This window comes from Macaca thibetana, chromosome 12 (assembly GCF_024542745.1).
Source record: "Macaca thibetana thibetana isolate TM-01 chromosome 12, ASM2454274v1, whole genome shotgun sequence".
Taxonomy (NCBI): domain Eukaryota; kingdom Metazoa; phylum Chordata; class Mammalia; order Primates; family Cercopithecidae; genus Macaca; species Macaca thibetana.
Window position 1 is genome coordinate 34,871,941 of NC_065589.1, and position 22,579 is coordinate 34,894,519.

Here is a 22,579-nt window from a genome sequence, read left to right on the forward strand (position 1 = left end):
GACTCAGTAAGGCTCCTTGTACTCTCATAGGTAACTCAAGGCCCCCAAAGTGGTGCTGTGGTTGTTGGAGTACCCAGAGAGCCTCTCAAGTGTGGTGAGTATTGGGTGATGCCCCAGCAGTGTTTCTCAGACTGCCTAAGGGGAACAATGGAGCTTCCTAACTCATCAGACCAATTTCTAAATACAAAAAACACTCCTAATGGGGAGGGGTCAGGGGCACAGGGATCTTCATATCTCAAGGCTTCTGTAAAAACAGACCTTCAGATAAAATGTGGAAAGACTAGCAAAAGCAAATATACAATGTGTGACTCCGGTTGAAGCTATGTAACTTCTCAATAGTCCAGAGGCCCTAAGACCTTAATAGTGGCCAAACAATTATTTCAAAGGCCAGACATATGCCCTTTAAGGGCTGTTTATACCCTACTGGTCACATGAAAAAATATAAATGAATGAATGAATGAAAGAAAAAGAGCAAAGAGCTTTAACTGGCAGATAACTTTTTAAAAGCCATAAAGGGGCCAGGTGCAGTGGTTCACACCTGTAATCCCAGCTCTTTGGGGGGCCAAGTGGGCGGATCACAAGGTCAGGAGTTCGAGACCAGCCTGACCAACACAGTAAAACCCTGTCTCTACTAAAAATACAAAAATTAGCCAGGCGTGGTGGCGCATGCCTGTAATCCCACTGTAATTCCAGTTACTCAGGGGGCTGATGCAGGAGAATCACTTGAACCTGGGAAGCAGATGTTGCAGTGAGCCGAGACTGCACCACTGCACTCCAGCCTGGGCACAGAGCGAGACTCCGTCTCAAAAAAAGAAAAAAATAAAATAAAATAAACATATTTACTGTACTATGTTGTTCTGGTAGTATACTTGTAAGATGTTTGCCAAAAACCACCCGAAAAATACTTTTCAATTTATCAAGCAGATTATCACACATCAAAACCTATCAAGTAATGATGGAAAATATATAGTTTTTTTTTTTTTTTGAGACAGAGTCTTGCTCTGTTGTGAACTGTTATACTAAAGATAGAAATATATAGTCTTATGCCTATTTCCATTATCTGCATAATGTAACCTTTACAAATATTCTTTGTTAACTTTACAGAAACAAATAAGATACTGGAAAATGGTTAGAAAGTTCACCAAAACCTTAAGAAACTCACATGTCCTCAACTGTAATGTCCTTGAGGATCTGGCAGTAGTCCACATTCCATACAGCCTGATCATCCCAAACCTTTGAGGCAAGAAGAATGGCTCCCAGAACAATCCTTTTCCAGTTAGTGGGACAAATGTCGATTTCAGCATAAGTTAAAAGCCTTTCTAAGTAAACCTGTAAAATAGAACACTGGTCTTTGATTTTAGTTCAGTTTAAATGCTTTGATAAGCTTTTTTTTTTTTTTCGCTCTTGTTACCCAGGCTGTAGTGCAATGGCACGATCTCAGCTCACCAGAACCTCCACCTCCCAGGTTCAAGCGATTCTCCTACCTTGGCCTCCCGAATAGGTGGGATTACAGGCATGTGCCACCATGCCCAGCTAATTTTTGTATTTTTAGTAGAGACGGGGTTTCTCCATTTTGGTTAGGCTGGTCTCGAACTCCTGATCTCAGGTGATACACCCGATCCTCCCAAAGTGTTGGGATTACAGGCATGAGCCACCGCGCCTGGCCCCTAAATGCTTTGATAAGAATTCATGACTAACAGATTTCTTCTGTTTTTGACCAGAAAATAAGTGCCTTTTATTCTTATGTTCTACAGAGACTTTGCTTAGTCAGCCAAAGCGAGACACCAAATCACAGTTGTAGGTCAGATATCTGTGCTGCCTACTCTGCCCATATACATTTCCTGCCCGATTTTGGTCACAGGAATGACTGGACATCTCAGCAAAGGGCATCATGAAGAGAGGCACTCTTATCACCTCCACACTCGTAATAGAGTTGTTCAATAAATACTGAGTGCCTACCAGATGCAATGTTAGTAGATAGTAATTTTACAGGTAGTTATATTATGCTCAAATACGAAGTAATACTGAGCACATTTTTACCTTCTCCTTTTCACAGTAACTAACCCTTTTGTGGCACTAGCTTGAAGAACTGCTGGTCAAGAGAGCCACCCAGTGGCTGCTGTGCAGAGCAGCATGATAGGGGCAGGTCTTTAGGGCTATAAAATATTCCCCGTATTCAGTGCCTCCACAAGGAACACACATGGACAAAAGGACGTCTCTGGACTCCTGGTATTTCTCTAAACCTGCCAAGCAGTTTATCAGACAACTTCATGAATTATTTTACATCTACCAAACATCCTTCAAAGAATTGAGCAAAGTGAACAGCTAAGTAAAGATTACAGAGGTAAGCTGTAATTTGCTGTCACCTCAAAGGGTTCTCTGTGGAAGAATATGTCTGTATGCTACTTGAACTCTGTATCGAGACAAGAAGAAATCTTTTTAGGCTGGAGTACAGTGATGCAATCTTGGCTTATTGCAACCTCCGCCCCCTGGGTTCAAGCGATTCTCCTGCCTCAGACTCTTGAGTAGCTGGGCACCCGCCAGCACGACTGGCTAATTTTTGCATTTTTAGTAGAGACGAGGTTTCACCACGTTGGCCAGGCTGGTCTCAAACTCCTGGCCTCAAGTGATCTGCCCACCTCAGCCTTCCTAAGTGCTGGGATTACAGGAATGAGCCACTGTGCCGAGCCTGAAAAAAGTTCATTTTAACAGAGCTTATTTATTGTCTGAAGGTTATCAGATAGGCAGCTGAGATCTGGCAGTACTCTCCAAACTCAACTGTGTTTTCAAAAATAGGTATTGAACATGACATGTTCTTAAGACAGATTCTGTTCCTTTTCCCCCAAAATTCTGCACTGGCAGTATCCTAAGAATGAACCTCTTTCACAGGGTTCAACTCTCAATGGGAATAATTAGACCACAGGGAAACAACATAGACAATCTCTCAACTTCCTGTTGCCTTTACTGGTAAGCTGATGATGTGCTGATGCTCACTGATACCACTTGCCCTCCTGTGTCAGTGAGTTCTTTTCTTCCCACTAGTGCAGTTGATCCCATTCCACTTGTGCAGAACACTGTCCCCATAATTGCATCTTTCTGAAGGCTTTCTCCTTCTCTGCCAGAGATTCTCCCCAGTGTGTTTCCTTTGTTCCCATCCCCCTCCCCACAGTTCCCCGGATGTGTCCTCTCATCTGCTCAAAGCATCATGCCCTGGTATCAGCTTTTCATCTCTCATCTCTCCTTAACCCACTCCTATTTGTCCCTTGCTGCTGTCACTCTCCTGAGACTCCTCTTGCCAAGGTCCCCAGAGTCTTCACACTTACAAGCGAGAACTCTTCATCCCACTGCTCCACTCCCCAAGTCTTCCCTAATACTGTACAGGCCATTTCCATTCACCTAGTTGCTGAGGCCAAATACCTACGCTCAAGTTACCCCACTCCAGACTGTGTACAATTCCTGCTATGTCCACCTTCACTGGTAGGCTGCTCGCCATTTGTCACTGCTCACCTACATCACCCTAGTCGCTTCTTGACTCTCTTCTCTGCCTCTATTCTGCCAATTACGGTCTACTCTCTTCAAGCCATCAGCATAACCTCTTAAATTAAGAGCACTTCACTCCCCTGCTCAAAATCTACCAAAAGTACCCATCAAACTGGAATAAAAACTTCTTCCTGGCCAGTCACAGTGGCTTACACTTGTAATCCCAACACTTCGGGAGGCCAAGGTAGGCGGATCACTTGAGGTCAGGAGTTCAACACCAGATTGGCCAACATGGCAAAACCCCATCTCTACTTTAAAAAAAAAAAAAAAAAAAAAAAAAATTAGACAGGCGTGGTGACGGGCGCTGGTAAGTTCAGGTACTCGGGAGGCTGAGGCAGTGAGAATTGCTTGAACCTGGGAGGTGGAGGTTGCAGTGAGCCAAGATCGCACCACTGCACTCCAGCCTGGGTGACACAGCAAGACTCCGTTTCAAAAACAAAACAAAACAAAACAAAACAAAACAAAACAAAACCTTCCTGTGGCCTGCAAGCCAAAAGGCCCTATGAGTTGTATGTGGCATTGCCCATGTGACCTCACCTCCTCCACTTTTTCCAACTCACTCCAACCACACTGGACACCTTGCTGTTTGTTCCTTGAACACACACACACACACACACACACACACACACAAAATGTTCCTGTCTAGTCTTGGCACTTGTCTGACTGCCTGTAATGCCGGCACTCCTTACCTTCCTACTTTGATCAGGTCACTGCACAAATGTCACCTCTAGAGAGGTTCTTCCTGATCATTCTATCTAAAATAGTGAGCCCCTCCTGTCACTCTGTATCCCTTTATGCTGCTTCATCTTCTTGCTACTTACCACTACCTGAAAAAATGTCCTCCTCACTAGAACATAAGCTCGTAAAGGCAAGAATTTTGTTCAATCCTCTCCTCTACTCTAGCACTTGGTAGCTCACGTCTGTAATCCCAACACTCTGGCAGGATCACCTGAGGTCAGTTCTGAGACCAGCCTGGGCAACATAGCTAGACTCTAGCTCTACTAAAAAATTAAAACAAACAACAACAACAAATACAAAATACAAGAATAGTGGCACAGAGTAGGCACCCAGTGAATATTTACAGAATCAGAAACTTCTTGGCAGCATTTAACACTGGGACCACAGCCTCTCTTATCTTGAACTCTTTGTTCTTTTATAAACTTCTCCTGGGTTTCCTCCTTCCACTCCATCTGGGGGCTTGTCCCTCAAATGCTAACAGTCTTTAGAGATCTACTTCTATCCACTTTCTTTTCTTTTTTTAGAGATGGGGGTCTTGCTATGTTGCCCAAGCTGGACTCAAACTACTGCACTCAAGCAATCCTCCCACCTCAGCCTCCCCAGTAACAGGGACTACAGGTGTGCACTACCATGCCTAGCTTGTCCACTTTCATTCTGCACCCTTTCTCTGTATTTGAACAGCTACTCTAACTCTTCATTCCTTACCTCTAAGCTCAGATTCATGCTCCAGTCCAGTATATTCAAATGATTACTGGACACTGCCACTCTGCTACCTCACAGGCACATAGAGCTTAAACCATCTATAATGAACTCCCCCTCTTCCTATACAGCTTTCCCTCCTGTATCACCTGTCTCTCTACCTCTGGAAGCACCACTCCTGCTTCTCTACAGTATGTCCTAAGTGTTCCAAATGGCTTACAGCTCCATGAAAACGCCTAAATCTGATCCAGTACCCACTGAGGGGTTTCTATTCAAGTGCACAGCAGAAGCCTTCTCTGCTAAATTCCAGATGGATGCTAACGGAGTAGGTACTGACCTAAGTATTCTTTCCCTCCAGGCCACGCAGTTGACCTTCCTCTATAGGTTTGCTGTGGGGAAGAGTAAAACAATCCTAACCACTTGAATAGGATTTATTATTCAATGATAAAATCTTACCATAGGAATTCTGTATGGAGGACATAAAGTTAAGGACACAGTTATAGCTTAGTAAGCTAATCAGCAAAGCCTTTGTCCAAGTATTACTTGTACCACATTGCTGGGCAACATCACAAGCAGGCACAAGAGGTAGGCAGAGATGATTAAAACCCATCATCCAAGGAACAAAGAATTTAGAGCAATAGTTCTCAATCACAACACACATCGGAAATACCTGGGGAATAGAGCCTGGGACTTGGCTTAGACCTACACTGGAATCAGTATCTGGCTCTGAACCACATGGTTTTGTTACCACTCTCCATAACCCCCAGCCCTGCCACCATGCCTTGTATGTGTACACACTGAATGTGTACATGTGCATTGATGGGTAGGGGGAGAAACCAGAAATCTCCCTGGCTGCCTTTTGTAGCAACTGTTCTGTGATGAGAAAAGCAATGGAAACATGTTCAACCATAATGATGATTAAATGTGAAGGTACATATTTACGTTCCTTTGACAGGTTTCTCTTACAAGTTCTGATGATAATTTCAGGAACCTATTTTTATTTGAAAAATAGGACCATACCCTGTATACAAGACTAATTTCTAAAGACGCTTTATAAATGAGAAATATCTTACCAAAGTTACTATTGCACATTCAGCTGTTAGCTGTGCAGCACTAAAAAGAGTACGAACAAATCTGTAAATAAATTTGTGCTCAGGATCATGCTTAAAGTATTCCTCTGGAACTTTTTCTCGCTGAAAGAAGAAAAGATGCAATGTTAGTATCCACTGAAGAAAAAAAAATTTTTTTTTTTGAGACGGAGTTTCACTCTTATTGCCCAGGCTGGAGTGCAATGGCATGATCTTGGCTCACTGCAACCTCTACCTCCTGGGTTCAAGTGAGCCACTACACCCGGTCAGCCTAAGTACTCTTAAGACCAGCAGTGTTGACGTTTGAGCCCATGTACCCCTTAAAATAATTCTGGTTGAGTGACATGACTTTCAGTTTTTAAAATATAAACAATTGCATCTTAAAATATCATAATGATTCAAAACTCATCACCATTTATCATTAAGGAAAAATACAGGCACAACTCAGAAAATTTTTATGTTCCTTTCCACTTTCCCTCCACAGAACTCTATCAAAATGTAAACTACTTGTAGGCTCGAAAGTCTTACTAATCGCGGCATGTCATGATCCTCTTAAATAAACTTTGAAAAAATAGTTTTAGTTTCCTGTAACCATAAGGCTCAAAGGCTTCATTGTCCAATACAATAGTTATTAGTCACAAGCGGCTATCATATACCTGAGGAAGTGAATTTTTAAAGGTTCACACCATTTTAATTGATTTAAATTTAAATTGTTTTCTAATAATCTTCATAGAGATCACATTTATTTGTTAGGACTATTTATAAATATCAGCATGAAATAAACATAACTCTATGAGAGAAAAATACTACCTCAAAAAAAGTGACACTTACTGTAAGTGGATGTGATCTCTCATCAAAAATATCCAAGGATCTATTTGCATCTCTATAAAATAAGAATATGCATTGAAGAAGTTAATTCAGGAACTGTTAATACTGAGTAAAATGTCTGCTGGGGGTGGCAGGAGATGCCTCCTGTTTGCTTTGGTGTTTGCTTCGCCAAAGCGAACAGTTGTACAAATTCTTCTCCTGGATCCCAGCCTTCAGAGGATTTCCTGACCTCTTTTTACTCAGCACATGAGGTTCTGTACTGTGAAGTCTTTTCTACAATGACAATTCAGAATTGCCTTTAAGTGTTGGCCCTCCCTAACAGGCAATGGTAATAAAGTGTATTTTCACTCTTCTAACCCCTCATTGGAACTCAAGAACATTTTACAAAGCAGTAGTGGTGGGCAATAAAATCTTCGGAACTTTAATGACTGTGAATGAGATTCAGATTTCCCAGGCTTTTCCTCTCTAGTTCTCTGTATTACATTCTTGACATATATTTGTTTATTTTAAGTAGTTTGATGAGTTAAAAACTGTATTGCCTTTTTACTTTAAAAGAGACAAGCCTTTGATAATCTTTACAAGTTTATAAAACTAATACATTGTGCTCATTTAATAAAACCAGTGGTTCTCCAAGTGTGGTCTGTGGACTTCTGGAGACCCTCTAGATCCTTTTCTAAGAGGTCCTTGAGGTCAAAACTGTTCTTATAAGAATACTTATTCTGGCCGGGTGCGGTGGCTCAAGCCTGTAATCCCAGCACTTTGGGAGGCCAAGACGGGCGGATCATGAGGTCAGGAGATCGAGACCATCCTGGCTAACACAGTGAAACTCCGTCTCTACTAAAAAATACAAAAAAAAAAAAAAAACTAGCCGGGCGAGGTGGCGGACACCTGTAGTCCCAGCTACTTGGGAGGCTGAGGCAGGAGAATGGCATAAACCCGGGAGGCGGAGCTTGCAGTAAGCCGAGATCACGCCCCTGCACTCCAGCCTGGGCGACTGAGCGAGACTCCGTCTCAAAAAAAAAAAAAAAAGAATACCATTCAACCGGAGAAAGCTGATTGAATATTTAGAAATAAAAATAATTTTTAAAAAAAGAATACTAAGATATTGCTTGCTTTTTGACTGTTTGACATTTGTAATGAATGTATAACAGCGAAAGTGGGTAAACTGCTGGCTTCTCAGCATGAAATCAAGGCAGTGCTACCAAATTATACTAGTAGTCATTCTATTCTTTTTTTTTTTTTTTTTTTTTTTTTTTTTTTTGAGACGGAGTTTCACTCTTGTTGCCCAGGCTGGAGTGCAATGGCACGATCTCGGCTCACTGCAACCTCCGCCTCCCAGGTTCAAGCGATTCTCCTGCCTCAGCCTCCCTAGTAGCTGGGATTATAGGCATGTGCCACCACGCCCAGCCAATTTTGTATTTTTAGTAAAGACAGGGTTTCTCCATGTTGGTCAGGCTGGTCTTGAACTCCCGACCTCAGGTGATCCACCCGCCTCGGCCTCCCAAAGTGCTGGGATTACAGGCGTGAGCCACCACGCCCGGCCGTCATTCTATTCTTTACTGCCTCTTGCAGTTTAAGAAAAACACCTGCTTCACTTACGAATATCCTTGATGAAACAGTAAAAATTAATGGTATTATTAAATATTGACCTTTCTTTTTACTATTCTGAGTAAGCAGAAAGTAGATATAAAGTAATTCTGCATAACAAGGTATGGCTGTGTTAAGGAAAAGCACTTGTGATTTAATTGTGAGCTAAACAAGCCTTTTTTTCCATAGAATATCATTTTTACTTGAAAATACGACTATCATTCTCAAAAATGAAAGAAGTGGCCAGGTGTGGTGGCTCATGCCTGTAATCCCAACACTCTGGGAGGCCAAGGCAGGTGGATCAGTTGAGGTCAGGAGTTTGAGACCAGCCTGCCCATCAGGGTGAAACCCCCAACTCTACTAAAAATACAAAAATTAGCCAGGCATCGTGAGAGTTACCCATACTCCCGGCTACTCAGAAGGCTGAGGCAGGAGAATCACTTGAACCCGGAAGGCAGAGGTTACAGTGAGCCAAGATGGCACCAGTACACTCCAGCCTGGGCAACAGAGTGAGACTCAGTCTCAAAAGATAAATAAATAAATAATTTTAAAAAATGAAGTGGGCCCGTCACTTCAAGAAAATAACACTATTTGTTGCAATGATATGATAAAATTCAAGCTTTCAAACTAAAAATCAGGATTTGGAGAAACTTGTACCTTATTATGTAAGTTTAATAGCTTCTCAATACTTAAAAATATTTTAATACAATTGGTGGGGACACTAACAAAAGCGAGCTTTTGACACTGTCAAGAAATGAACCAGGCTGGGTGCGGTGTCTCACGCCTGTAATCCCAGCACTTTGGGAGGCTGAGGCATGCGGATTGCCTGAGCTCAGGAATTCAAGACCAGCCTGGGCAACATGGTGAAACCCTGTCTCTACTAAAAATACAAAAAATTAGCTGGGTGTGGTGGCGTGTACCTGTAATCTCCGCTACTTAGGAGGTTGAGACAGGAGAATCGCTTGAACCCGGGAGGCAGAGGTTGCAGTGAGCTGAGATTGCACCACTGCACGCCAGCCTGGGTGACAGAACGAGATTCTGTCTCAAAAAAAGAAAAAAAAAAAGAAAAAAGAAACGTGAACCAATATTTTCCATATAGCCAATGCATAATATTATAAAAGCAAGTAAGGGGAAATGATACATTTATTGTATAAGACAGATGGGTGAGTACTAACAAAAAATTCATTGATACATGAAATTCCACTGTAACCATTTTAAGAAACTAGCACTTGTCGGCCGGGCGCGGTGGCTCAAGCCTGTAATCCCAGCACTTTGGGAGGCCGAGACGGGCGGATCACGACGTCAGGAGATCGAGACCATCCTGGCTAACACGGTGAAACCCCGTCTCTACTAAAAAAATACAAAAAACTAGCCGGGCGAAGTGGCGGGCGCCTGTAGTCCCAGCTACTTGGGAGGCTGAGGCAGGAGAATGGCGTGAACCCGGGAGGCGGAGCTTGCAGTGAGCTGAGATCCGGCCACTGCACTCCAGCCTGGGCGACAGAGCATGACTCCGTCTCAAAAAAAAAAAAAAAAAAAAAAGAAACTAGCACTTGTGGAGTGTTGGGTAGTATTAAAGAATACTGGCCAGGTGTGGTGGCTCATGCTTGTAATCCCAGCACTTTGGGAGGCTGAGGCGGGTGGATCACCTGAGGTCAGGAGTTCAAGACCAGCCTGGTCAACATGGCGCAACACCATCTCTACTAAAAATGCAAAAATTAGCCAGGCATGGTGGCATGCGCCTGTAACCCCAGCTGCTCGGGAGCCTGAGGCAGGAGAATCGCTTGAACTCTGGAAGTGGAGGTTGCAGTGGGCTGAGATCGCGCCACTGCACTCCAGCCTGGGCAACAGAGCAAGACTCCATCTCAAAAAAAAAAAAAAACCAAATAAATAAAAATAAATTAAAAAATAAAGAATACCCACAACCATCTGAAAGCTTTAAAAATATACCTTTTACCAACTATGTATTTGCAAGAGGCTAGGTCATCTTCTTATCACTTCTTCAAAACAAATTACAGCTCACTACCAGAGTGCAATATTAGCCATGTAATACACCTACACATGTACTCACTGTATCTAAAATAAAAGTTGAAATTAAAAAAAAAAAACTAATTACAAAGACAGAGATGAGAATCCAGCTGTTTTCTATTAAGCTGGACACCAGAGTTGCAAAAATATAAATACATGACACACATTTTACTCAACTTTGTTGTTGAAGAGAGTTATTTTTCATGAGAAAATATTATTTGTGTTAACAATATTGTTCTCAGTCAGGGGTTATATTTTTGTTGTCACAACCTGGGACAGCTGTTAAATATCCTACAATGCACAGGACAGTCCCCGAAACAAAGACTTATCTAGCTCAAAATATCAACAGTGCCAAGGTTGAGAAACCAAAACTAAATATAGGTTTTTTTTTTTTTAATTCTCAATTTCAATTTCTAATATAATAAATATCAATATAACCAACACAAACAATTACTCTTTGGGATCCTCAGTAATTTAATAGTTAAAACTGTCTTAGGGACCAGAAAAACCACAAATGATTCAGTTCAATACTGTAATAGCACTCTACAGCTTATGATGTCTATAGTTATGACCTAATACTGAACTTGATATCATGCAAAGTAATTAGCTGGAATAACAAGACAGGTTTTAAAGGAGCTCACCTGTTCTTTATGTGGTAATATATTGCTAAGGTCACACTGTGAAAGGAAAAAAAATTATTTTTAACAACTGATTTAAACATTTGTTAGGCCTGAAGACATTTTTTAAATGAGGGAAGGGAGGAACCTCCTAGTGGCCCTGAAATCCTCTAGTTCAGAACAGTACCATATAGGTACTTTCCCCTTGTTTTAGTTCCTTTCAGCAAAAATACAAGAACCAAAATGCTAAGTAACATGCTGTTAAAATACATGTTTCTGTTGACTATTATAACATATAAATAATTACATATATCCCCATTTGCTCTTCTGCCCATAGAACCTTTCATCTTATGCAAGTTCTACCTATTTGTATGCACGCTTAAATTTAAACTGTTTGGTTTTTTGGTTATTTTTATTTTTTGCTTTTTAAGTTGTTAGGCTCTGCATTTCAGTTGATTTAATTAACTATCACCTACTCACCCATTTTTCATTATTTCCCCTTAAATAAAAGTGTTTTATACCAAATAAAATCATTTACGATCAATTCTGCATCATTAGTAGAAAATTTATTAGTAAATAAGTGCACACAAAACCAATGATAGGTATAGCTATCCTGAAATAAGCAGTGCTAACAATGCAGCATAAAACTACAAAGTGTAATATTAATGGCAAGTACTTCCACATTGGTTTAAATATTAGTGAACAGACACGACTTTTCAGATATGTTACTGTAGTCCTAAATTACCCACAGATGTTGTGTATCAGGAAACAAGGAGTTGTCTTAGGTAAGCTATATGCTTCCATTTGCCCTCAGTCTCTAAACTGAGGCTCAAAATAATTGAGGGAAGGCAAATCTGAATTTTAAAAGTAAGTCTATACAATGTTAGCACTTTTTTAAAAAAGTCTGTAACATTAGCATCTAAGATGGATACTTCTATAGTGCTTCAAACAGTTTCATGTCCAAATTGATTTTAACATTACAGAATTTCAAGTTATATGCTGAAAAGGACCACAGAACCTTACATGACATTTAATCCAACACCCAGTTTACAGATATGGGAACCAAGGCTTAAAACTGACTTGCCCACGGTCCCACCAAATAGAATTGAGTTCATCCTCCTACACTCAATTAAGCAGTGGTTCTCAAACTTTCTGCACACTGCAATCACCTGAGGAGCTTTAAAAACTGCCTAACTTCCAACTTGAGACATTCTGATTTAATTGGCATTGGGTATGACTTGGGATATGAGGAGTGTTTTTTTGTGTGTTTTGTTTTGAGACGGAGTCTCGCTCTGTCGCCCAGGCTAGAGTAAAATGGCATGATCTCGACTCACTGCAACCTCCGCCTCCCGGATTCAAGCTATTCTCCTGTCTCAGCCTCCCAAGTAGCTGGGATTACAGGTGCACGCCACCACGCCTGGCTAATTTTTTTGTATTTTAGTAGAGACGGGGTTTCACCGTGTTGCCCAGGCTGGTCTCGAACTCCTGAGCTCAGGCAATCTACCCGCCTAGGCCTCCCAAAGTGCTAGGATTACAGGTGTGAGCCACCACGCCCAGCCTGAGGGTTGTTTTTAAAGTTCCCCTGGTGATGATTCCTATGTGCTGCAAAGTTTGGGAACGACTGAGTTAGGGTTAAGATCAGAATCATCTGGGATGTGCTTGTCCGTGTAATTATGCCTCACATGCCTTCTTCATTTTCCTAAAAGGCTTGTGACTGCCTAGAGATCAAGGGAAGGTGGAGGTGAGATGAATGTGTTTGTAGACATACATTTTGAAAAAAGTTGCTTAAGTGATTCTGATATGGCTCACCCACCCCATGAGAATAATGCACTATTAAGCCATGATAAACGTTTTTCAAAATCTTTCCTAAAAGTCAATTTGCCCTACTAGTGAAATCTTTATTTAACCAATAGTGAAATATACCAAATGACCATTTCTAAAACTTACTGAGAACAAATTAAAACTTTCTGTACTTCCCAAAGTAGACATCTAAAAATTAAGACTAAAATGGGGGGAAAAAGCATGAAATCTATTATACTTGTTTGATAGTATAATCTATTATACTAGTAATAGATAGTAAATCTATTATACAAAGTTAATCTTTAAAACTACTTTGAATCTTACAGAAACATCAGAATCTTTTGAATTCAAAAGAAGCCAGGGACTCTAGCCAAAGTGGACTGGTTTTTTAACTCAAGGATTTAGGACCCTGGCTGAATACAAACATTCAATGATTACTCAGTAGGTGTCAAAGCTCAGGACTTTAGACAGAGTCAGAGTCCAGCTTGTGCTGAAACACAATTCGATTTCAACTACTGTTATAAGGGAGAGAGGAAAGTGACATGATTATGAGTGTAAATTTTTTGCTTTTAAAGTAGAAGTTACTGACAATTGAATTAACTAAAAAAAAAAAAAAAAAAAAAAAAAAAAGCTAGTACATTAGAAACAAGTAAGTTTATAAGCTAGTTACGTTTTTAGACTGAAAAGTAAAATTAGGAATAAGGACATTAATATTCTAGTGTAGCACTTCTCAAACTGTGTTCTGAAAATCAACGCTCATAATCGAAGGAGATGTTAATAGTTTCCAGACAACCCCAATGGAGTTGTTTGTTGTTGTTGTTAGTTTTTAAATAAACTTGAAAGGTTCATCTTAGGGTGTTCTGAAAGTGCATCTCAGATTGTGCCCAAGAGGTGCTCATGCACGACAGGGAAAATTTAAATGCAGATACACTGTGGTGCCAGCAGAGGACAAGCTGTTCCTTCTTCCAAGAGTAGTTTCCAAAGCAGTACACATTGTTTTAGGCCTGTAACTCATAACAAACTAATGTTTTTCCAGAAACATCCAATAAAAAGCACCTCTCCTTCTCACATTATGTTCAACACTGTCTTAACATAAATGCATTAAATAAATAGCTACACTTTTCTGGGATTGCTTCTTCACTAACTGGCTTTCCCTTCCACCATGCAGCCTAAGATTAAAACAGGAAATGAAAATTCATATTGAGGTCCTTGAAATCAATATATAGTTGACACCAATTTCTTAAACTGATTGCTGAAAAGGACAATCAAATGGCTGAAATTACCGAGGATGGCGAGGATGCTTTTAGCATATAAGGGGGTCTGTCACTTAGCCCTTGGCAGCCTAGTTGTACTCACCATTTTACTGTGGTTCTAAGATTAGGCTGGCTGACTGTGCTGTCATCTAGAAATATTGTTGAGCATGAGCTATACTTTTTAGTAAGCTGCCCTGGAGATACCTGAAGGGGAAGGGAAATAGAAGAAAATGTCACAGTAAGTTAAACCTATAAAAGTGTGGTTTTTTCCTTGGTTAAAATGTCAAATGATAAAGCATTAAGATATTTCTTACACTCCATGAACTGACTTGAGTGTGGTATCATGTGCAGCTCTATGGGAAACCCAGTGGAGGCTCTCCCACAGACAGTGTTTTGAGGAATGGGTTATAAAATGCTGCTCTTGTGATACCTATAATCAAACCTGGCAAGCATCTGTTATGCATTCCCTATATAAATTAATGGGAAAAGTTTACAATAAGATTTGTGTTTCTTTCTTAAGCAACAAAAAGCAGCTGAGATTTTCTATTATTCATTTACTACAGTAAAATGTAATGTCTTAAATCATATTTGCATAAGAGCATTTTATTGCGGTAAATGAAAGCCTAATACTACATTTACTAAGTTACTAATACTAAATGTATTAGTTCAGGAGACAGTATGAGAAACAAGTGTTTCACAGAGGCCCTGTCTGCCAGGGCTGCTCCATCACCCACAGCGAGAGGGGGCCTGTTTTCTTATATGGAGGAGAAAAAGTATCACTTTAATATTCCAAAAAACAGATGACAAAAACAACTTTAGGAATTTAACTTTCACTTCATATTTAAATAAAACTGCCATTACATTACTCAAATGAGAACCTCAGAGAACACTCTCCATTTCAAAATGTTATTAATTTTATTCTATAAGTTATTTGACAGGCATCATGGCACTTGCCTGCCTCACTCATGCTGCTCTGCCTGGAATACCTAGTTCTTCCTCCTTATCCCAATAAGGCTAGCCCCATCTACCTTCTGGGATCCCTTTGCCAGCAGCCACACCAAAAAACATTTCCCTTTTGGTACATTCATCCATCTAATTTACCACTTGTTATATGATACCAATTGCTTGTGGAGTATCCCCTCATAAGAAAGTAAGCTTCTTGCTCCGGGAGTGGTGGCTCATGCCTGTAATCCTAGCACTTTGGGAGACTGATGCGGGCAGATCACAAGGTCAGGAGTTCGAGACCAGCCTGGCCAAGATGGTGAAACCCCACCTCTACTAAAAATACAAAAATTAGCCGGGCGCAGTAGTGCGCACCTGTAATCCCAGCTACTCAGGAGACTGAGGCAGGAGAATTGCTTGAACCTGGGAGGTGGAGGTTGCAGTGAGCCATGATTGCGCCACTGCACTCCAGCCAGGGCGACAGAGTGGGACTCCGTCTCAAAAAAAAAAAAAAAAAAAGAAGGTAAGCTTCTCCAGGGAAGGAAGGACTCTTCCTCCTCATACCCCTGGCTGCTGAGCACAGAATTGGGGACAAATTTAGGAGTTCAACAAGTGTTCGACAAATTATTTAAATCAGTTACAATTTGGAAGGTAAATGCTACTATAGACACAAATTAGTAGAATTTATCTGCAGTTGTATCAAGGAGGTGACCATGAACTTTTTGAGCCCTCTAAAAAATAAACCATCTTTAAAACACTTTAGAAGTATCCATTTATTTGGGAAGAGTGCAACAGTCAAATACTGAAACAGCCTGAACTATGTTAAGACAATTCTCTTCCTTAAAAATAAGGTCAGTAACCAAATCTCAGTCATGGAATAGCTGAAAGTAACAGTAGCATTTTTTTAAACCACAGAATACTAATAATTTTAACACTTAAAAAAAAAAAAAGACTAATTCAGATGAGCCTTCCTTCTTCCTATTAATATGATAATTTTTACCACGTTGTCACACTCTCCCATCAGTATCCCACACATATACATAAAGACAGGGCAGGGAGAAGGTCTAGTTGTTGCTTTTAAAAGTGCATGCATTTAAAAATTGCCAGTAGCCAATAATCAGAAATATCCATACAGTGTAACACCATTTTGTTTCAGATGTTTTTACTGCAGTCACTTAATTCTTACTAACAAAAAGTCCCAGATATTCTATTTTTAAAAAGTATTACTATTTGAAGGACCAAATTCTCCTTCAAGCTAGAAATGTTTTCAACTATATCTAAACTCATGTTTAAGCTATTATATTTAATGTATATAGTTTACATTAACTGTGTGTGTTAATGTATATACTTTTATTGTCTCAAAAAACAAATACAGTATAAAAAATAACAATTGACTCATTCAAATACTTTCATTCAAAGTGGAAGGTGGGGCCGGGCACGGTGGCTCACATCTGTAATTCCAGCACTTTGGGAGGCCAAGGAGGATGGATCACCTGAGGTCAGGAGCTCGAGACCAGCCTGGCCAACATGGAGAAACCCTATCTCCACTAAAAATACAAAAATTAGCCAAGTGTAGTGGTGGGCTCCTATAATCCCAGCTACTTGGGAGGCTGAAGCAGGAGAATGGCTTGAACCTGGGAGGCGGAGGTTGTAGTGAGCCAAGATCGCACCACTGCACTCCAGTCTGGGTGATGGAGCGAGACTTGGTCTTAAAAAAAAAAAAAAAAAAAAACCTCTCTGCTAATCAATATGTAGCATGAGACACAGCACTAACTTTCAACTATCCAAATTTTTTGTTATCAAGAGCATCCCTGTATCTCTTGAGACTAGAGGGTGGCAGAATTAAGCTTCTGAGCAAAGCAATTATAGCTGGCAACAGGTAATTCCCCCATCATCTTGTGGGAAAACTCAACAATTTCCTTTATTTTAGGCTAAAGCCTTACCAATGCTGACTTACAACCTCAACAAACTACTGGCAAACATAATAATATAAAATATAAATACTTTTTAAAAAAAAATCCAAACAGCAAAACACTACTGCAAGTTTACAGATGTTATTTCAGGTAGTCACAAAATAGGGACAAAGAATATATCATTCATCTTCATTTAGTCTGCACAAATGACAATCTGTAACAAGAAAGGGAAGGGGTACTGAGTAGACTTAAGGTAGAATAGCAAAGATATAAAATAATCACACTTAGTAGTCTACTGAGTCGCAACTGAAATCTTAAAGGTAAAGTACCTGTTGAACTCCTATCCCTACCCACTGACTTTTCCCATTGTGCCTAATGCCTCTTATTTTAACCCATTTAAAATAAGAGGTAAATGCTACTACAGACTCCATCTCAGAAAAAAAAAAAAAGAATGACTTTTAATTAACTTAAAAATTCCTGACATTTTGTGCATTAATGAAAACACCTCCATCTATGTTGCACAGTAATGGGACAATATAGCAGGGTGCAGAGTTTGAATACAATTCCTAAGCCCTTAGTAGAAGAGTATAATATGCTTATTATAGGTATAACTAAAAAATGTCTGGATTAGTATCATTATGTTGAATTTAAACTTAGATTTACACTTTAAAGGTTCTAAATTTGGGTTAAACATGGCAGGTTGAGCATAAATGTATTTCCTCGCTCTCCTGAAATTTCATTAGAATTAAAGACATAAAATAAAGGTCATACATAGGATCAGGCAACAGGAATGACAGCAGAAACTTTTTCTATTTTATTTTATTTATTCATTTTTGAGAGTTTATTAATCAATTAATTAATTTTTGAGACAGAGTCTTGCTCCGTTGCCCAGGCTAGAGTGCAGTGGTGCAATCTTGGCTTACGGCAGCCTCCACCTCCCAGGTTCAAGCGATCCTCCTGCCTCAGCCTCCTGAGCAGCTGGGATTACAGGCACACACCACCACACCCAACTAATTCTTATATTTTTAGTAGAGATGGAGTTTCATCATGTTGGCCAGGCTGGTCTCAAACTCCTGGCCTCAAGTGATCCACCTGCCTCAGCCTCACAAAGTGCTGGGATTACAGGCATGAGCCACCGCACCTGGCCACAGCAGATGATTTTTAATAAATCTTGAAAGATGAAAAAGACAATGGAGTGGTAACTGATATGGAAGCACAACTTTAGTGCCTAGAGAGAGTGACTGGAACAGGATCAAGTTAGTTTGTCTTGCAGAACCCAAGGCAAGCTCCAAACTCAAAGACACATGGCACCTTGGAAGGTAGAATGAAACATAAAACAAAACCAGCAAGGTCAGTTGAAAACATGTAGTTAGAGTCCCAGGTCCACCTGTCCTCCCATCTTATAAAGAATATATAAGGTCTGGGCTCAGAAATAGTAGGACTGAAATCTGAGAAATGGGAAAAAAAACTACACACTGAGAAGTAGAACTCTACCTCCCTTTTTCCAATTCTGCTTCTGGAAAACAAGCAGCCATGCTTGTACTCCCCAGGTAGAAAACTGGGAGAGTCTTCTCTGAAGAAACTGAACAGTCTCAGAAAAGACGCACCCAGCAGGGCACAGCGGCTCACACCTGTAATCCCAGCACTTTGGGAGACTGAGGTGGGTGAATTTGAGGCCAGGAGTTCGAGAACAGCTTGGCTAACATGGCAAAACCCTGTCTCTACTAAAAAAAAAAAAAAAAATTAGCCGGGCGTGGTGGCACACACCTGTAATCTCTGTCACTCAAGAGACTGAGGCACAAGAATTGCTTGAACCCGGGAGGAAGAGGTTGCATCTTGGCAGAGGGCGCTGAGATCACGCCACTGCACTCCAGCCTGGGTGACAGAATGAGACTCTGTCAGAAAGAAAAGCAAAGGAAAGGACAGAACAGGAGAAAGGAAAGGGGAAAGGAAGGAGGAAAGGAAAGGAAAAAGGAAAGGGGAAAGGAGAAAAATAAGAAAAGAGAAAAGATAAGATAAGACCCACCAGGTAACAGACGGAGGTCTCCTAAATTAAAGGCTGGCTTGGCCTCCAATGTCCTTGCAGTAAGAACCACCAGTTAACAAAAGTCCTGCTTGCAATTAGAGAAAGCCAGGGACTATCACACATGTGAGGGAAGCCTCCAACAAGAGAGAGCAAAACAATAGGAAAAAGGAATGCATGGGAGTTGTGAAAATCCAGAAGCAAATGAAAACTTTAAAAAATTCTTAAAACACCCTCAAAAAGATGAAAGATTCAATAGAAGGGTTAGAGCATAAAGTAAAAGAATGCCCAACAGGTAGAACAAAAGACTAACTAGAAAATGGGAGAGTGGGGGGGGAAGACAATTAAAGATCAATGCAGAAACACTGGTCTAAGAAGCTCAGCATCTAAATACTAAGAATATCAGGAAAAAGAAGGAACAAAGAAACAAGAAAATTCTGTAGAAGACATAGTCTGCAGACTTATTGGTCCCAATAAAAAGAAAAGATCCAGGCTGGGTGCGGTGGCTCAGACCTGTAATCCCAATCCCAACACTTTGGGAGGCCGAGGCAGGCAGATCACAAGGTCAGGAGATCGAGACCATCCTGGCCAACATGGTGAAATCCCTTCTTCACTAAAAATACAAAAAAATTAGTCGGGCCTGGTGGCGTGCGCCTGTAGTCACAGCTACTTGCGAGGCCGAAGCAGGAGAATCACTTGAACTTGAGAGATGGAGATTGCAGTGAGCTGAGATCACGCCACTGCACTCAAGCCTGGCGACAGAGCAAGACTCCGTCTCAAAAAAAGAAAAAAAAAAAAAGAAAAAAGAAAGAAAAGGTACATAGCAAGCCATATTATGAAATTTCAGGATCTCAGGGATAGAGAAGGCACTAAAAAGCTTCCAGAGACATGTAAAAACTGGTTACATGTACTGTATCACACACAATGGCAACAGATTCAAGAATACCATAATGAGAACACAATAGAGAAATGTCTTCAGAACTATGAAATTTAGTGTGAACCTAGCATTTTATACTCTAGCATTTTATACTCTTATGAAATAGGAAGCTTTGGCCAGATGCAGTGGCTCACACCTGTAATCCCAACACTTTGAAAGGCGGATGCGGGTGGATGGCTTGAGCCCAGGAGTTTGAGACCAGCCTGAGCAACAGGGCAAAACCCCATCTCGATGGAAAAATATAAAAATTAGCTGCACATAGTGGCACACACCTGTAGTCCCAATTACTCAGAAGGCTGAGATGGGAGGATCACTTGAGCCCAGTAGGTTAAGAATACAGTGAGCCGAGATCACACCACTGTCATCCAGCTTGGGCAACAGAGTGAGACCCTGTCTCAAAAAAAAAAAGGCCAGGCGCAGTGGCTCACGCCTGTAATCCCAACACTTTGGGAGGCCAAGGTGGGCAGATCATCTGAGATCAGGAGTTCGAGACCAGCCTGGTCAACATGGTGAAACTCCGTCTCTACCAAAAATACAAAAATTAGCTGGGTGTGGTGGCAGGCGCCTGTTAATACCAGCTACTCGGGAGGCTGAGGCAGGAGAATTGCTTGAACTCGGGAGGTGGAGGTTGCAGTGAGCCGAGATTGCACCACTGCACTCCAGCCTGGGGGACAAGAGCAAGACTCTCTCTCAAAAAAAAAAAAAAAAAAAAGAGAGAGAAAAAGAAATGAGAGGTTTTCGGACAGGCTAGATCTCTATGCCTGTCTATGGACCCTTTCCCAGGAAAATGTGCTCCAGTACAACTAGGAAGGATAACAAGATAGAGAGAATACAGAATCTAGGATTTAAGGGACCCAAAACAAGAGGAGTTATGTGAGATCCCAGGTGACTTCAGAGAAAGATCCCAGGAAAACAGGCACAGAGCAGGCTTAGGAAAAGCCCGTCTATATTTGAGGAGGATGACAAAAGGCTGAGTAAAGTTGTCTCCAAGAGAAAAATGGAACAGATGTGTTTTAGTAGATGGAAAATACTTTTGATAGGCATGTGGCAAATGCTACAACATTTGGGGGGGAAAATAGCTGTTAGAAAACAGCCAAATGAATATAGTCAGGGAATTAATTCCACAAAAAAAAAAAAAAAAAAAAAAAAAAAACATGAAAGCAAGGAGACCAGCCAAGGGATACTCACTGCATTTGGCTGTGTGAGTTAGTGGAGGCTACGAAAAGAGACATGCAGACATGCTCAGATTTCAGAAATATTTAAGAGAAACAAAGGATGTACAAGAAGGAGACAGTAAGAATAACATATGACTCAGCAGTGAATAATATCTGTATAATCATAACAATGTAAACATCGATTACTGATTTAATTTAAAATATGATATATGTGGGGGGAATAGAGGAAAGAAAATAAGGTCACGGTAGAGTGAGGAAGCTAAGCTTTCACCTGCTATGACAAGAAGTCAACATATACTGCTAAAAATGAAGTTAGCTATTATAATTTTGTTACTCGATTTTTAAAAAGATTAAAAAATGTACGCAAAAATATTTAAGGCAGATATTTATACCACAACCAAATTACTGAAATTTAACTTAAATGTCAGAAACCCTGAACAAATGGGCACACTAAGTCAAAGACTTTCCTGCATAAATTTGATTCCTAGGAAAATAGAAATGATTTAGAAAATCCACAAAAAGAGGCCCATACTAACAGTATTGGGTCCCCATTATATTTTTATGGAATCACAGCAGACATACTTTTAATTCAATTATTAATTTCTTAACTTTCCAACTGTTTACTTACATGGTTTAAATGGTTGCTCTTCCTCTTTTCTCGCACTAAGAATAAAAAAAATTAGCTGATCAATTCTGATATAAATGCCACAGTATAAAAGTAGTTGCTGATCATCTGATTACCAATATACAAAATGAGATAAAAATTCCATTTAAAAAATAATTTCCAACAAAACTCATCATTTAAATCATCTGGCAAGATGAATCCCATAAAATAAAATCTAAAAACTTAGTTTTACTTTTTGACCTAACAGATATTCTACTACATAGAAATGAAAGAATCCTTATGTACAAAAGAAGGGGGCAAAACAAATTATGCTTAATGAGAAATTTAGCTAATAGGTTTCCCTGTTGCATATCTGAACCATCATCCAGTAGTATTTTTTAATTCTACATTTAAAGGTCACTTAATTACCAAGATCTAACTGCTGACAGCTCTAAGAACCAGTTTCTGACTAGGTGCCAATCTCTAGCTGCACCACAATCCCTGCAAGCATCCTGAACCACTTACGGGTCATCTACTAATATGTTACTGAAAAAATAAACGGGTCTTTATACAAGTGGAAAGTAAACTACCTTAAATTTAAAAGTTAAAATGAATGTTAACCTAACTGAACACGGTATATTCAGCACATAAAATCATTTTAACAAAAGCCAGAAGAATAAAAGCTCCAAGAGGGACTTGGACCACGCTTTGTTTCCTACACTGCCTCTTCCTTTGATGCTAGACGAGTATCACAAGCACACACTCCTTACCACTGAAGAAAGAGGAGCATGGGATAGCTCTTCTTTTACT

The 22,579-nt window shown here is 40.3% G+C and overlaps 1 protein-coding gene across 2 annotated transcripts in view; it reads right to left on the reverse strand.

The window, feature by feature from the left end:
* Positions 1–22,579, reverse strand: part of CCNYL1 (cyclin Y like 1) — a 46,787-nt gene that overhangs the window by 7,922 nt on the left and 16,286 nt on the right. The window contains exons 3-8 of one of the 2 annotated variants that reach the window (XM_050752648.1): positions 21,794–21,828; positions 14,279–14,379; positions 11,147–11,182; positions 6,897–6,948; positions 6,051–6,170; positions 1,163–1,329 (exon numbers count right to left, since the gene is read on the reverse strand). In XM_050752648.1, the coding sequence (XP_050608605.1) occupies positions 1,163–1,329; positions 6,051–6,170; positions 6,897–6,948; positions 11,147–11,182; positions 14,279–14,379; positions 21,794–21,828 (511 nt within the window). The remainder of the gene's footprint in view (positions 1–1,162; positions 1,330–6,050; positions 6,171–6,896; positions 6,949–11,146; positions 11,183–14,278; positions 14,380–21,793; positions 21,829–22,579) is intronic. The other variant, XM_050752649.1, reaches the window with a different exon arrangement.